This window comes from Vombatus ursinus, unplaced genomic scaffold (genome assembly GCF_900497805.2).
Source record: "Vombatus ursinus unplaced genomic scaffold, bare-nosed wombat genome assembly UNPS02014807.1, whole genome shotgun sequence".
NCBI lineage: Eukaryota > Metazoa > Chordata > Mammalia > Diprotodontia > Vombatidae > Vombatus > Vombatus ursinus.
The window spans coordinates 61,641,470-61,658,245 of NW_020954585.1; the positions used below are offsets into that span (position 1 = coordinate 61,641,470).

The following is a 16,776-nucleotide window of genomic DNA, read 5'->3' on the forward strand; positions in this document are numbered from 1 at the left end:
ACTTTGTCAAATGCTCTTCTGGCATTCAGAAGTACTATGTTCATGGCATTCCCTTGACATAAAAGTCAAATAACCCTGTCAAAAAAGAAAATTGCATTAGTTAGGCATGAAATGTTCTTGATGGAGCTAGACTGCTATTAGTGATCACCACCTCCTTTTCTAAATGCTCAGAAGCCATCTCTTTCATGATATTCCATATTTTTGTCAGGAATTGAAATGAAGCTTTCTGATCTATAATCTAAACATTCTAGCTTCTTTCCTTTTTTGAAAATTAGGTCAATACGTTTAGGATTTCCTTCTGTCTCTTCAAATTCATTCATTCTTTCTTTCTTTCTTTCTTTTTTTCCTTTGAAGTATTTCTAATCTTTTAAGAAGTACTACTTTCTTCTTGATAACATGGTGTAAGGTCTGAAATTCCCCTGGCTAAAGAACCCTGTGCCTCCTCCATAACTGTGAGGTGTTCTTTTTGATACCAAAGAGGCTAAGAATCTCCAGATTGATTATAGGTAGCAGTTTAATCAATTATTATGAATACTTACAAAACAAGGGCAATCTGGGGCAGCTGCCAGACAGTTCAGTGAATCCCGGCTAAAGAATCCCCCAAAATCTCCATGGTAATTATAGAAAACAAACAAAAGGAGGAGGAGCTAGAGAGTGCATCACTACTGATTGGTGGATATTTTTGGTTTTCTGCTTAGTAATGAGCTTGGGAGTTAAGCCAATATTATGCCCAAATATGTTTGTGTACTGATGATGTCACATATGGGTCATGATATTCTTGTTATGGCTTTCATATGGCTTGGTATCTTAAGTTATAACTCAGTGTCTAAGTTATGATTCAGTATTTAAGTTATGATTTTTAACAGGTCACCATGTCCAGGCTTCCACCTTTCACAGAGTTTAAGTTTTATGGCTTTTCACTTATTATTGTATTTTATGGCTTTTCTCTAATTGGGACCCCACACGTGGAGAGTAGGGAGATACTCCTCCACACATTTTACCAAATCCTTCTCTAATTAGGGAGGACAACTTGTATTTTGTTCATTCACAGAAGTTATCAGGCACTGGAATAAACACAAACATAATGTACTCATTGCATGTTATTGCAAAATTCCCTTTTCTCTTCATACTTGCTTAGAAGCAATATTCTGAGTTTTGGCATTCTTATTGGTGGAAACCAAAGTGGTGACCTGTCATTGAAAACAAGCTGTTTGACCCTTAGTGTCAACTGAATGAGGATTTATCCTTTAGGAGGCTTCCAGTAATTTTTTGGAGTTTTCTCAGCCTATTCTTTCAATATGGTGATAGTTTGTTCAGCGAGAGTTGTTTTATAATTAACAGATTTCTGCCAAATCATGGATGTGACTCCAACCCACAGATTCCTGGATTGGCTTTGGAGTTATTTTAAGGGGTCTGTGAATTTGCCAAGCATTGCCATTTTCATCTTTATGTAATCTGTATCCTAGAACCCAGTCTCTAGGCTTTCATGGACCAGGTTCAATCTTAGAGAGTTGCCTTTCAAATAATATTTCTTTGTCTTATTTTGCCCCCACCAAGAATTTCCTCTGGGAAACTTAGAATATGGCTCATGTTCATATTTCCCTTATATAAGTAAAAGGCCCCCAGGTCCTGTGTAGGCACTAAAGATAACAATGTACATCAGATTCAAGATAGCTTTTATTTTACTGTACTAGAAATGCAAAATATCCCAAAGAACTCATATTAGTCCATAAAAAGTCCATAAAATTCCCTTCCTCTTTCTCAGAAGTCCCATCTTCTACCTCAGGGACCTAGACAGATAGACAGGTAGATTATATTATATTAAGCATTTATTAAACACTTAGTGTATACTAGGGACTGTGCTAAGCTCCAGGAATACAACAAACAAAAAAGACAGTCCCTACCCTCAAGGAGCTTGCATTCTAAAGGAGGAAGACAATACATAAAAGGGAACTAGAAGCTGGGGAGGGGAAGGGTCTCCTTATAGAGGCAAGGACATGGAAAAAGTCCAGAGTTAGAAGTAGATCTGGGAGAGAAGTGAACATGGGTTGGCCTGGCCACCTCTGGAAGTGGTGGACCTGGCCAGGTACTTACTACTTAGAGGGGAGGACCACAGGAGTGGAAGCATCTGGAGAGAGCTGCTAGACAGGAGGTGGAAAAGTCTGGAAAGTCAAGAGGGAAAGTCTCCAGCCTTATAGTACTACTATTAAAAAATAGTAGTTCCCTGGCATTATTTTCCCAGGAGGAAAATAAACTTGGAGTTACTATGCAGTCAACTCCATTTCCCAAATAACTTACAGAAGTAGCAGAGGAGAAAGTCCAGATTTTCGCTCCTTCAAATTATAGCTCAGTTTTTAGCTTTCTCCAACTGTAGAGCAATAAGTTCATTCTATTTTCTCTAAGAGGCTGGCCAGGACCAGAGTCTTAATGAGATATAAATGTATAACAAGTTTCAAAGCCTAGGATATGCCCTTAAGCCTAACAACAATGGTCATATCTGTCCCAACAAGGGAGATGCAAAAAAAGTCCCAAGTAATGGATACCTTCCTACAATCTAATCAAGACCAGGCTCTTCTGATCATCCTCTAAGTTCATTGAGCCACAATAAAATATTTGATGGGAATAATGGATTTTGTGTCCATGATGTTTCATTTGTTCCTTTTAATAAGAATTTATTTTCTTGCCTTTCTGGGATAAAATATGACCTTTCTTTTACTGTTGTAACTAATATATAAATTCATTTAAAATATTGGTTGCTTTTTGTCATTATAGATATTTACTAATATCATAACTACAGTCGTATTGGAGAAGTGGGGCTCTGCCAAAGGAGTCCTTTAAAAGGAAGAGTCCTTAAAAAGTCCAGAAACTATTGCAGAAATGCAAATAGAAACTTCCTCCAGCTGTTGTCTGTGGGGAAAATCTTGAGTAGAAATACAACTTCTAGAAATTTCTTACCTTTTTCTCTTCTCTCTTTTCCTGTTATTTCACTTCTTGGGGACATCGCTATTTCCCAATAAAATACAAACTCCTCAACCTGACATTCAAGGCCTTCTATGATTTGCCTGCAAGCTACCTCTCCAGCCTTAGCCCATACTACTTCTTTCACATACTTTTTGTTTTTTTTTTTCCCCTGGGCAAACTAGAAGCTCAAGTATTAACTCTCCCAGAGAGTCTGACTGGTTTATCCTCACTCAAAGCAAAGTTCGAAGTAATCTCTTCTTGCTTGCATCTCTCATAGCACCTTGTTTGGATTTCTCCCATGCATTTTATCACATTCTAATTTATAGTGATTATTTTATACCTATCTTATCTTCAATAGTAGATTATAAATTTTTCTTATAGGGTAGGGACTTCATTTTATTTATCCTTGTCTAACCTGCAAAGTAGGCCTTTAATAAATGTCTATTGAGTGAATGTTTATTGGATTAACGTTGTGCAAGGTAAGCCATTCCTTCCACATAAGCAACTCAGGTCAGTTATCTATCATTCACAATTTTGCTGTTTGATTCTTAGATCACCATATAGGAATGTTATTTTCCCACTGAATCAAAAAGGTTTAATAATGTCTTTCCATTATACCACAAAATGTAGTGGCCTTATTTCAAAGTTCAGATTCTCCCCAGGTCAAACAATGTCTCCTAAAATAAAGGATAGCCTGATAAAATCTGCATAATTAAGTTCTAACATGGTGCCCATATGAAGTAATGCCACTCTTTTATCTTGCAAACATTTTCCTAGAACATATCTTCCAGTTTCTAGGATGTTAGACTGTTGCCTCCCACATGTACCCTCAGACACTTCCTAGCCTTGTGACCCTAGGCAAGTCAATTAACCTCTGCCTGCCTCAGTTTCCTCAAATCTAGAATGGAGATAATAATACTACCTACCTCCCAAGGTTGTTGTGAGGATTAAAAGAGGTAATATTTGTAAACTGCTTAGCACAGTGCCTGGCACATAGTAAGTGCTATATAAATGTTAGTTATTATTATTATTACCTCCCAAGGTTATTGTGAGGATCAAATAAGATAATATTTGTAATGTGCGCATAGTAGGCACTATTATAATAAATGTTTGTTCCCTTCTTTCCTTCCCCTTTGTCCACAGTCAGCTACTGGGTTTGACCTAATTTTGTTTAGGGAAGATTTCTTTCAAGGAAGGTTGGTGGTCTGGCCACTTCTAAAATGATTTTTAAAAAAATGCAGAAATCATTCCTAGAGGGTCAGTGCATTATAGGAGATAACATTTCGAAGTGAGGATTACTTCCCTTTCTCTGTGAAAACACAGTCCCATTTATGCTCTTTAGGTAGAAGTAAACCTTTTCCCAGAGCTCCAAGGAGATAATCTGACTCTTGGGACTGTCTGCTCAGATGAAATGTTAGTTTCTGACTTTGTGAAGCAAACAGAAGAGGTTTTTGAAAAAAACCAAGTAGGCCCCAGAAAGTAAGTTGGCTTGATCTTGAATCCTATAACCTAGTTTGGATGCATTCTACTTATCAAAGAATTTATTTTTGCTAATTTTTGTTGGTTTCTTTCTCTTTTTTTTTTGAGGGTGGGTAGTCTTGGTTGGGATTAAATCACTGCTGACCTTGAGGTGTGTGCATGTTGATTGTGTGTCTGTTCCTTTGTTCTTCAACCTGGAAGATATTTAGATGTATACCAAAAATACAGCAATCTGTTGGACGGCACTGCAAAACAAGATGTCACATCTTTTCTCTCAAAAGTCCATGACCTTGATGATTTCGTGGAGGTAAGACCTTACTTTACCTTGCATTTTAATAACACCAACCCCAGTGGACCCAGCAATAAATATTTTGTAGTACCTACCAAATGATCAGCACTTGGCTTGTTATTCCCAGAGGACCCGCTAAGCCATGGAATGCTTCCTCTTCCCCACAGTACATTGACAGGATGAAGAAATTGAAAGGAGAAATTGCATCCATGCACATCACAGTACCTTTGGCCCTGTTTTGCCTTGATGCTTTGGCACTAAATGAGAATCTCTGTGATCGGACCAAAGCGCTTAAACAACAGCTGATTCAATTCCAAGTTGATGAAAATCGAGAGCAGAATACCAAGTACCGTTTTTATTCTTTGTAGAAAAATTATTGTGAAGATTTGTACAGATGGATCAATTAGGAGTGAGGGGCAGGGGGAATGATGTGACCAGGGCATCTAGGTGGCTCAGTGGCTAAAGTGCTAGGCTTATAGTCCTGATGACCTGAGTTCAAATCCAACCTCAAACACATTAGTTTTGTGACTTTGGACAAGTCACTTCACCTTTATTTGTCCTCAGTTTCCTCATCTGTAAAATAAGGATAACAATAGCACCTGCCTCCCAGAGTTTTTGTGAGGATCAAAATGAGATAATTATACAGTGCCTGGCACACAGTAAACGCCATATAAATATTAGTTATTATTACTCATTTTGGACTTAGAGTTCTTATGGCTTCTGCCTCCATGTCAAGATATCAAGGAAACTCAAAGTTCCAGGTTAAAGCTTACACGTAAGGGAAGAATGTAACGAGATTTTCTATTTTGAATAGGGAAAGGGAGAAGGAAAAATGGAAAGAATTCCATGTCAGCTAGATGGTAGAATGAATAAAGTGCTGGACTTGGCGTCAGAAAGACCTGAGTTCAAATCCTTCCTCAGATACTGGCTACCTATATGACTCTGGGCAAGTCATTTAACTTCTCTGTGACTCAGTGTCTTCATCTATAAAATGAGGGAACTCAATTCAGTGGCCTTTAGGGTCCATTCTAATTCTATAGTCCTTTCCTTTACCCAAATTACCCACTTTGGTGTTGGTCTGTATTTTTTTTTTAAGGCAATCAGGCTTAAGCTACTTGTCCACGGCCACACAGCTAGTAAGTGTCTGAGGTCAAATTTGAACTCAAGTCCTCATGACCCCAAGGTTGGCATTCTATCCATTGTGCCTTCTAGTTTCCCCTAGCAATGTTTTCAAAGGAAGCCCAAGTTGTGTTTTGGGTTGAACTTTCCCTGGATAAAGACTTTTCAAATCATTTAGTGATGCATAGCATTTAGGAAACTGGGTTCTCACATATGTTTTCTCCTGTGCAGGGTGACACCTAGTAGGATTGAAGAACTAACCAGGAGAGTGATGTCATACAATCTGTCTGGCATATTTATTTTTAGTGGAGAATAATCCAAATTTAACAAGCCATTGTGTATTTGTGATTCACTTCATTTAGGCTCAGAGAACAGGCTCAGATTCTCACCTTATATAACCCTGCCAAAACTCTTACAGGACTGGTCTTTACTTTATTAGTTTGGGCTGTTTTTGATGTCTTCTCCAGAAGTGTTCTAATGCCATCTTCTTGTTCCCTATTAGGATTGTAAATGCCTCTGAGGTAGGAAGCTAAGATTGTGTGTGTGTGTGTGTGTATGTGTGTGTGTGTGTGTGTGTGTGTGTGTGTGTGTGTGAGTTGTTGTTGTTGTTTTTGTATCTCCATTCAATGTCTAATGTCCATGATGTTAGTCATTGACCTCGATTACTTGGAAAGGATTGGACTCTGGAATTTTCCTTTTCTTACTGGCTTGGTTGTAAAGATAGTCCTGATGGCTGCTGTTTGCATAAAGTGAGGCGTTATGGAAGTTGGGCTCACAGTCTACTCTACAGAGGAAACAAGGGTGGGGAAGAGGGAAATATGGAATCCGACGGGATGCATTGTTCCGAGGGTTTAAATGCAAAGCAGTTAAGTGAAACAATTTCATAGTATCAGAGACCCCAAGTAGGCACACTATCAGTGCAGAAAACGCTTGATGATTTCTGTTTGGCTCAATCAATTACGTTTATGATAAGCTTCCTTTCAGTAACAAACATTCAGACTATAAACCTCTAAGAGGTTAGGCAATGCGATGAAGTGGGTAAAGAGCCTTTGACATATCCTGGATCTGTCAGCTTGGACGAGTCACTTGGTTTCCTAGCGATCAGCTGAGCTGATATTTGCAAAGTGCTTAGCACAGAGCCTGGCATACAAGAGGTACTTAATAAAAGCTCCTTCATTTCCCTCCCCACCTCAGTGCTTCAGGCAGCTCTTTAACTGTATTTGCTGTAGAAGAGGTATTGATATGATTTGGTGGAGAGAATCTTTTATCATGAGTGCCCTAACTCAAAGAAATCACCTCTGGGGGGAAAATAAATAAATCCTCTAAAGAATGGAGACAGAACAGTGTATTTATTCCCCAGCAGAATAAATAGATCTTCAATCATATTTTTAGTAGCTGCTGCTAGTGACCCTGCTCTCTGCTTTCTCCTTTCTAGCCTCTGCAACCAGTACAGCATGATAGCAGACAAAGTCAGCGAGATCCCTGCCAACACCGAGGACCTGGTGTTTCTCACGGCATTCTTAAAGAAGGCCAGTGACGTCACTGTGTTCAATCTCAGGAGGCAGATCTCCGATGCTGCTTGGAGGCTGGAGTTCCTAATGAACTATGCTGATCTTCCCAGTAGGTCCAATCAATACCTAACATATTTTTTTAAAAGGGTTAGAGAGCCCATGGCTGAATCATAGCAGAGATGCCTTTTGTCAAACCTATACTGGGGAGTCTAACTCAATCCATACCACCCAAACAGAACTGAGCCCCACTGAAATCAAAGGGAAGTCCCAGCGAACAGTAGAAAATGGAGACTGTGCAGCCAATGATAGTCATGTGTGATATGATATCATGATATGATAGTCATCACCACATAACAGGTTAGGTGATTCACTGCTCTGGTTCTCAGTTCCTTTATCTTGCAATAGATTTGTTGTTCAGTCATTTTCAGTCATGTTTGACTCTCTGTGTCCCCATCTGGGGCTTTCTTGGCAAAGATACTGGAATGTTTTACCATTTCTTTCTCCAGCTCATTTTACAGATGAAGAAATTGAGGCAAACAGTGACTTGCCCAGGGTCACATAGCTAGGAAGTGCCTGAAGCTGTATTTGAACTCAGGAAGATGTCTTCCCGACTCCAGGCCCAGTACTCTAACCACCTAGCAGCAGTTAAGAAACATCAATTAAGCACCTGGTATGTGCCAGGCACTGTGCTAATCAATGGGAATTCAAAGAAAGCTTTAAAAAAAAAACAACAAAAAAACAAAAAAATAGTCCTCGAATTCAAGGAGTTCCCAGTCTAATGGAAGAGACGACATGCAAACAGCTATGTACAAACAAGATACATACAGGATAAATTGGAGATAATCACCAGATGGAAGGCACTAGCATTAAGTAGGAACAGGAAAGGTTTCTGAAAAAAGGTGGAATTTTTGGTGGGATTTGAAGGAATCCAGAGTGACAGTTCTCAACCTTTTTGGTTTGGAGGACCTCTTGACATTCTTAAAAATTATTGTACCCCAAAGAGTTTTTTATGTGGGTTATATCTATTGATGTTTACCATGTTAGACATTGAAATGAATTACTTTTTAAATTTTAATTTATTAATTCATTGAAAAATAATAAATCCATTTTGGATTACCTTAAATATTTTATAAAAAATAATTATTTTCCTGAACAAAAAAAATTAGTGAGAAGAGTGGCATTGTTTTACATATTTTTGCAAATCTCTTTAATAGGCATAATAGAAGACAGCTGGATTCTCAATCTGCTTCTGCACTCATTCTGTTACAATATGGTGTTTTGGTTGAAATCTATGAAGAGAATCCAGCCTCAAACAGATATGTAGTTGGAAAAGGAGAGAGTATTTTATTAGGCAAATAATGTCTTAATGTTTTTATGAAAATAGTTTTGACCTCTCAGTAATCCCCAGAAAGGGTCTGGGGACCACCAGGGTCCCTATACCACACTAACCAGTGCTATAGGGCTGGTCAAATCCTGCCCAATATCTATTTTTATACAGCAAACTAGGATGTTTTTTATATTTTTAAATAAAGTTTACTGTATTTAAAAATGTAAACAAAAAACAAAAAAACAAGCAGTCCTGGCTGTCAGGCCATACAAAAACAAGCAGCTGCCCAGATTTGGCCTTTTGGCAATAGTTTGCTGACTCTGCATTAGAGGATGGGACGTGGAATCAGGAAGACTTGGGTTTAAAACCTGATTCACATGCTTATTGACTGTGTGATCCCAGACAAGGTTTTTAAACTTTCAGCTTCAGTTTCCTTATCTATAAAATGGGCTTACTAGTAGTAAATACCTCACAGAAAATTAAACAAAATCAAATGGGTAGAATGCTTTGCAAATCTTAAAGCCCCATAAAAATGCTAGTTGTTATTGTTTTTGTTGTTTTACTATTACTGTCATTTTGGTCCAGACCTGTGATTTCACTGGTTTAAAGACCCCTATGAGGCAACTTCTTCTACCAGTGCAGAACAGAATTATCAGGTAGGTGGTGTAGTGGATAGAGGGCTCTGGAATCGGGAAATGCCAATTTCAAATCCAGCTTCAGACACTTACTAGCTCTGTGACCTTTGGCAAATCATTTTTTTGCTGTTTGCCTTTTCCTCATCTATAATATGGGGATAATAATAGCACCTACTTCCCAGGGTTGTTGTGAGGAATCAAATGAGATAATAATGTAAATTTATAGTACATAGTGCTATATAACTGTTAGCTATCATTATTATTATTATTATTACCTGAAATACTGGAAGGCTAAGAAACTAGGTAAGTCCCTTAATTTTTGTGCTTCAAGTACATATATATACTTGAATATATGTATACTTGAATACATACATATATATGTGTGTGTATATATATATATATACACACATACCTATCTATATACACATCTTTCTCTATAATCTATGTGTATATATATGTATGTGTACACATGTATACACATGTGCATATTTGCATGTCTGTGTGCCTTGTGTGTACATATACATATATACTTATGTTTACTGTGTTCTGTTTCTGACATGTATGCACATGTGTGTGTATATGTCAGAGATAAGACTTGAACTTATATCTTCCTGATGCCAGGGCCAGCTCTTTATTCACTATACCACATGGCCTTTCATGATCATTATTGCTATCACCAAATATCATCATCAACACCATCACCATCATCCTAGGCCTAATGTTCTATAACTCTTAGCTATTAAACCAAAAGGGAAGAAAACTGAAGATTCAAATGAATATTTTTCTTTTCTTTTCTTTCCCTGGCTACACCACTGGGACCAGAGTGGGTGTGGGAAGTAGAGGGAGAATTAAAGTCACTTCCAGAGCAGGTGTTCTTTATGCCATGGAATGGGTCATTCTTATTATTATTATTATTTTTTTGCTTAGGCAGTTGGGGTTAAGTGACTTGCCCAGGGTCACACAGCTAGTAAGTGTCAAGTGTTTGGTCTGAGGCCGGATTTGAACTCAGGTCGTCCTGACATCAGGGCCAGAACTCTATCCATTGTATCACCTACCTGCCCCAGAAAGGACTATAGAGATCATTTTGTCATTCAGTCAACAAGCATTTAATAATTCTAGGTAATGTCTGTCTACCTCGGGACAAGCATTTCTGCCTATGCCTCCAGATTTCATGGCAATGCCTATGGGAAAGGGCATGTCCAGGGTTTCGCATATAAATGAACACACATCAGCCATCCTCCCTAATCTCTCCCCCTCATCATCATTTCTACTTCTTCCACTTAGTCCAAAATTGGAACCAGCAGTGAGGAAACCCAGGACATTGTAACTCACATCCTTATATCTTTGTAATGTGTGCACACATGGTGGCTTACTGTTTGAGAAACAAGGTCCTCAAGAATATTTCTTGTCTATGAAATTATGCAACTGCAAAAGTGGTGGTATTGAACTCAAATAGAAATGGGTCCCTGTGGGCGTCATATTGACTTAGAAAACAACAAATTAACATTATCTATATTGTATGGTATCTTTATTTATTTTGTTAAATATTTACCAGTTACATTTTTATCTGGTTCAGGAGTTTTGCTGGTTCCTTGTGCTGGCTATGCGATGCTTCTGTTCTAAGGTATCACTAAGAAAAGAGGCCTGCATTTGGGGTTAGAGGACCAGGGTCCTCGGACAAGTCACTTCAACACTGGGCCTCATTTTCCTCACCTATAAAATGAGGGTTAGATAACATCTGAAGTCCCTGCCACTCTTAATTCAATGATTCTATGTTCTACTTTTCTCACCTGTTAAATAGAATATAGCCCAGGAGCTTGATGTGATGATCTTTGTCAAAATGAGAACAGTGGATACACCCTTTGGAGTTTGTTCTGAAATGCTAACCCACCTGATTGCCTCATTAGTTCCTTGCAATGACTTCTTATTCTATTGCATTTATTAGCTATAGTTCTATTGAGGGGCAGGATGGTACAGCAGATGAAGAACTTAGCCTTGGAGTCACGAAAATTTGGCTTCAAGTCTCACCTCTGACATAGTGGCTGTGTGACCTTGGACAAGTCACAGCCTCTCAGTGTGCGCAAATAGAAATGTATCCCTGTGGAGAGGCATATTGACTTAGAAAACCACAAATCAACGTCATCTATGTTGTATTGTGTTTTTAGGGCAGCTAGGTGGTGCAGAGGTTAGAGGGTCTGGCCTGGAGTCAGGAAGACTCATCTTCCTAAGTTCAAATGTGGCCTTAGACACTTACTAGCTGTGTGACCCCGGCCAAGTCACTTAACCCTGTTTGCCTCAGTTTCTTTGTCTTTAAAATGAGCTGGAGGAAGAAATGGCAAATCAATCCAGTATCTTTGCAAGAAAAACACAAATGGGGTCACGAAGAGTTGGACATGACTGAAAAAACGACTCAACAATAAAATTGTATTTTTATTCTATTAAATATTTCCCAAGCATGTTTTAATGTGGGTTGGACCACACTTAGGAGTTTTGCTGTCAACTTGCAGTCCTCCCACTCTGAGTTTGACACCTTTACTCAATTTGTAAGACTATAAGTTCACACACACACACACACACACACACACACACAGAGCTATTAAAGTTTAAAATTGTACCAAGACTTTTGGGCACTGTGTATGTGGGGGGGGGTGTGTGTGTGTATTCAGTTTCTGACTTCGTGGGACTTAAATTCTTGGAGTGTATATATATATATATGTCTTTGTATCTGTGTTTTGCAGCTGAGGATATAAAGTTGAACAGTACCTTGTTCCTCTGGCCTGATCAGATCGAGGAAATCTTTGAAAACAGCCGAACTTTGCTATTCACCAAGAGGGAACAGGCAGAGATGAACCTAATTAAAAGGTACTTGTATGGCCGAAGGAAATGCCTTGGAAATTGAGACCTTTCCTGCTTTTGCTTGCTGGTGTCAGAAAGAGGCTCTGTTCTCCCTACTCCTAACCTCCCCCGGGACTTGGTTCTCCATTTTATTTTCCTCTCTCATTTTATTTTCCTGTCTCATGGAGTTTTGAGACGTCAAGGACTGGCGACAATGAACAAAGTGGGAATTTCTTTTTTTCCTTGATATCAGGTCAACTCACTATCAATCAATTAACTAGTATTTATTAATTAGACACCTGCTATGTGAGAGGTACTGGGGAATACAAAGAAGACAAAAATGAAAAAAGTCCCTGCCCTGTAGGAATTTATAGTCCAAGGGGAGACAAGATACACCCATAGAGGCTATGGTGTGGTGTGCTGTGCTGGAGCCAGCTCCAACAGGCTGCTTGAAGCTGATAAATATTTATTGTGAGTATTTACACCTCAGAAATCAGCAAATGCTACAAATCAGGGCTAGATTTGTTGTTTTGTTAATTGCCTAGAACTTAAAGTGATGGAGAAAATGTTAATAATGCACATTAAAAATGTGTCCTGGAAAGCCAGTTATTAAACATCAATAGCACACTACTGCACATAAGTATATGGGTCATGTACAGTGGTTACCATGTCAGTGCTTTTCTCATAGCCTTAAAAAAGAAACTCTTGGTTGTACGTAGCAAGGAAGGTAGTTCTATGAACAATAATTGAATCACTAGCTTCAGGAGGAAGTATCCTTTCCCCTCCCACCCCCCACCCCTAGATACTAGGGTAGGAAGACAGTGTGGTATGGAAATAGGACAGACTGAAAGGGAAACAGGACTGATTATGGAGTTGGAAGAGCTGGGTTCAAATCCTGTCTCTACTATGAGCTCTTAATCTGGGGTCTGTGAACTTAGAAAAAATATTTTTATAACTATATTGTAACATAATTGGTTTCTTTTATTATTCCATCTATTTTATGCATTTAAAAACATTATTCTGAGGAGTCCGTAGGCTTCAAAGGGGTCCAGATAAAAGAGTTAAGTGCTTCCGTTCTAACAGCTTCCTAGTAGCCTGTGAGACTTTAGGTAAGTCATTTACCCTTCCTGGGTCTCAGTTTCTTCATCTGTAAAATGAGAGGGTTAGACTAGATGGCCTCTGAGATTCCTTCTAGCTAGCTAAGAGAAAACCTTGGAAAACACAGTAAATAGAAGACGAAGGAATTGCTTGATTCTGCAGTGGATTCAGAAACTTGTGCCAAAATCGGTCTTATTCATTCAACAAGTAGTTATTAAGGACCTTTTGACAACGAGGTGGCACAAGTGGATAGAATGCCAGCCCTGGCATCAGGAGGAATGGAGTTCAAATTTGACCTCAGACACTTCTTAGCTGTGTGACCCCGAGCAAATTGCTTACCCCCGTTTGCCTCAGTTTCCTAATCTGTAAAAATGAGATGGAGAAGGAAATGACAAAACCACTCCAATATCTTTGCCATGAAAACCCCAAATGGGGTCCAGAAGAGTTGTGACGACTGAAAAACAATGGAACAACAACGATTAACTTACATGTTCCCGATGTTGTTCTAGGAACTATGATGGTGAAGCCAAAAGAACTTACACATGAGGAGGTTATGATTGATACAGGTGAAAAATTAAATACCATCCCCAGGTATCTCATGAGAGTCGTTGTCTTTAACTTACAATTCCCAGACTAAGGAAAGGCCAGCTAACCAACAAGTTGGCTGAAATTGGGCAGCACTGAGGAGAGATATAGACCCACCTATGAGGGGCTCGGGGCAGCAAGAAGCCGTATAGGCTATGTGACGAGAGGGATCCTTGGGAGATAGGAGAGTACAAAAGACAAACTTCATCTGTTGCAGAATTTCATTCGCCAGCTTCTTTTGTGTCTCTGTGTAGTCGTTACTTTGTCAAGCCCTGTGTCCTAAGGAAGGAGGAAATTATCTTTTCTTTCTTCCATCTCCAACTCCTTCCTGGCTCCTATATGGACTCCTATTTCCAGAGCCCAACAGCTCTTTAGCCATCAGTGATGTTGATGACGCCCTTTGGATTTTACTTTGCTTAATTTCACCCTTCAGTCTATGTTAGCTTCTGTACAGTAGAGGTCAGCAGAGGACTGGATGTTGATAAGGCTTGGTCTTACTCCCACTATTGCCTTCGCCGTGGCTTGGAATGAATGCTTTAACCTACCATGAAAGCAAAGGACAGGTACTGGACCTGTAATGTCATTAGTATAGGGAACTCTCCAGTGAGGAAATAACAACAGCAACAAAATAATAACGATAGCTAACATTTCTATGGGGCAGCTAGGTGACACAGTGGATCAAGCGCTGGCCCTGGAGTCAAAAGAACCTGAGTTCAAATGTGACATCAGATACTTACTAGCTATGTGACCTTGGGCAAGTCGCTTAACCCTGTTTGCCTCAGTTTCCTCATCTGTAAAATGAACTGGAGAAGGAAATGCAAACTACTCCAATATCTTTGCTAAGAAAACCCCAAATGGGGTAATGAAGAGTCAGACACGACTTATCAACCAAAAAAATTATATATCACTATGTGCCAGGCACTGTGTTAAGTGCTTTACAAATATTATCTCAGTTTATCTTCACAACAATCCTGGGAGGTAGGTGCTATTCTTATTCCCATTTTACAGATTAGGAAACTGAGGCAAATGGGTTAAGTGACTTGACCAGGGTCACACAGCCAGAATGCCTTGGGGCAAGATTTGAACTCAGTCTTCAGGGTCAGCTCTGTATCGATAGTGCATATTATGCCTCTATGTTTTATGAAAACAAAATAAAGCCTGATAATACTTCCTTTAAGGTCCAACCACCCCTACCCCCGGCCCCCCACTCCCCTTTTCCAAGAAGACTTTCCTGACTGTCACACATTATAACAGAAAAGCATCTGTTCAGAAATCAAGAGACTTAGGTCTTTTTTAATCTAGTCATTGTCATTCCTTAGCTTAGAGCTTGGTCAGATATTGAAGACGCCAAGGTCATCCACTGCATCCTGGGCCATTGCCAGTCATCCTGACTTTTGTCTTCCTACTGGACTTCAATGACTTTGGAAGAGAGAGTGAGGCTGACAACTTTGTGCAACTCTGCCTCACTTTAATCCAATTCACTGGGAAATCAAGACATCACCCATGATGCCTTTAGTTCTCTTCAAAAATGAAGGGTGAACAACAACTTAGTTGTGTGAACTTAAGTAAGTCACTTAACCTCTATAGGCCTTACTTTCCTAAATGAGGAGATTGGATTAGGTCTTTAAGGTATCTTCCAATTCTGAAACTCCAGGATTCTGCCCTACCTTGTGATTATCTTTTCTTCCTATGGGTCCCTATAAAATTCTAGCTTGTACCACATTGATCCATTCATTCAACAATTAAGCATCACATAATTTCAAGATTTTGTGCCTTAGCACAAAAGTGCTAAGGATAAAGACACAACCCTCCCCTTGAGGAGTTTACATTGAATTGGGGGGGACAGGGAAACATTTGTCTAGTTAAATAAGAATTTGAGAAGGGGAAGAAGCTAAGAGGATCAGGAAAGGTTTCCTATAGGAGGTAATACCTGAGCAGGACCTTGAAGAAAGCCCAGCATACTAAAAGGGGAAGGACATTCCAGATACGGGAATGTACTGCATTAATCATAATAATAATAGTTAACATTTATATAGTGCCTACTATAAGTGCCTTGCAAATATTATCTCACTTGATCCTCACAATAACCCTATGAAGTAGGTGCTAATATGATCATCCCCATTTTACAGATGAGGAAACTAAGGTAAACAGAGGTTCAATGACTTGCCCAGGGTCACAAAACTAAAGTGTCTGAAGCTGGATTTAAACTCAAGTCTTCTTGACTCCAAACACAGCACTCTTATCTGCTGGGCCACCTAACTGTAATTAACTATTACTTTTTACTGTTCTCTAGATGTTTCATGTAAAAATGCCATCTTTCCAATGTTATAAGCTTGTTGAAGTCTGGGGCCACATTTTCTACTTCTTTTGTATTCTTCTAGGATTTAAACTCAGATCTTCTCAACTTCAAGTCTTGCCTTTTGAAAATGAAACTCATGGAAAAACCACATGTTTTCCAGGAATGAGGGCAGCTAGTGGCATAGTGGATAGAGTACTGGCCCTGGAGTCAAAAGGACCTGAGTTCAAATCTGGCCTCAGATTTGTTCAGGGACTTACTTATGTGTCCAACATTATATTAGGCACTTCAAGGCATATACAAGAGAAGGTAGGCACAGGTTTGGCATGAGAAAAAGTAAATACAATTATCTTGTCACTTACTAGCTGTGTGACCCTGTGCAAGTCACTTGACCCTGATTGCCTCATAGATAGATAGATAGATAGATAGATAGATAGATAGATGTAGATATACACACACACACACACACACACACACATATATATGTGTGTGTATATGTACATACAATACAATTTGTAAATTATGCTCCTTTGATCTTTAGGACAGTTTATACATGACTTCCTCTTTGCAATCTTATTTCCTGCTATTGCCCCTTTACGCCGTCTACTTATAAACTTATTGTACTGACTAGAAGGGGTAGG

General features: G+C 39.1%; 1 protein-coding gene across 1 annotated transcript in view; it reads left to right on the forward strand.

Annotated features, from left to right (window-relative positions):
* LOC114052192 (dynein heavy chain 3, axonemal-like) overlaps positions 1–16,776 on the forward strand; it is a 176,229-nt gene that overhangs the window by 29,822 nt on the left and 129,631 nt on the right. The window contains exons 11-15 of the mRNA XM_027874669.1: positions 4,304–4,440; positions 4,642–4,747; positions 4,897–5,075; positions 7,284–7,468; positions 12,060–12,183. Coding sequence (XP_027730470.1) covers positions 4,304–4,440; positions 4,642–4,747; positions 4,897–5,075; positions 7,284–7,468; positions 12,060–12,183 — 731 coding nt within the window. The remainder of the gene's footprint in view (positions 1–4,303; positions 4,441–4,641; positions 4,748–4,896; positions 5,076–7,283; positions 7,469–12,059; positions 12,184–16,776) is intronic.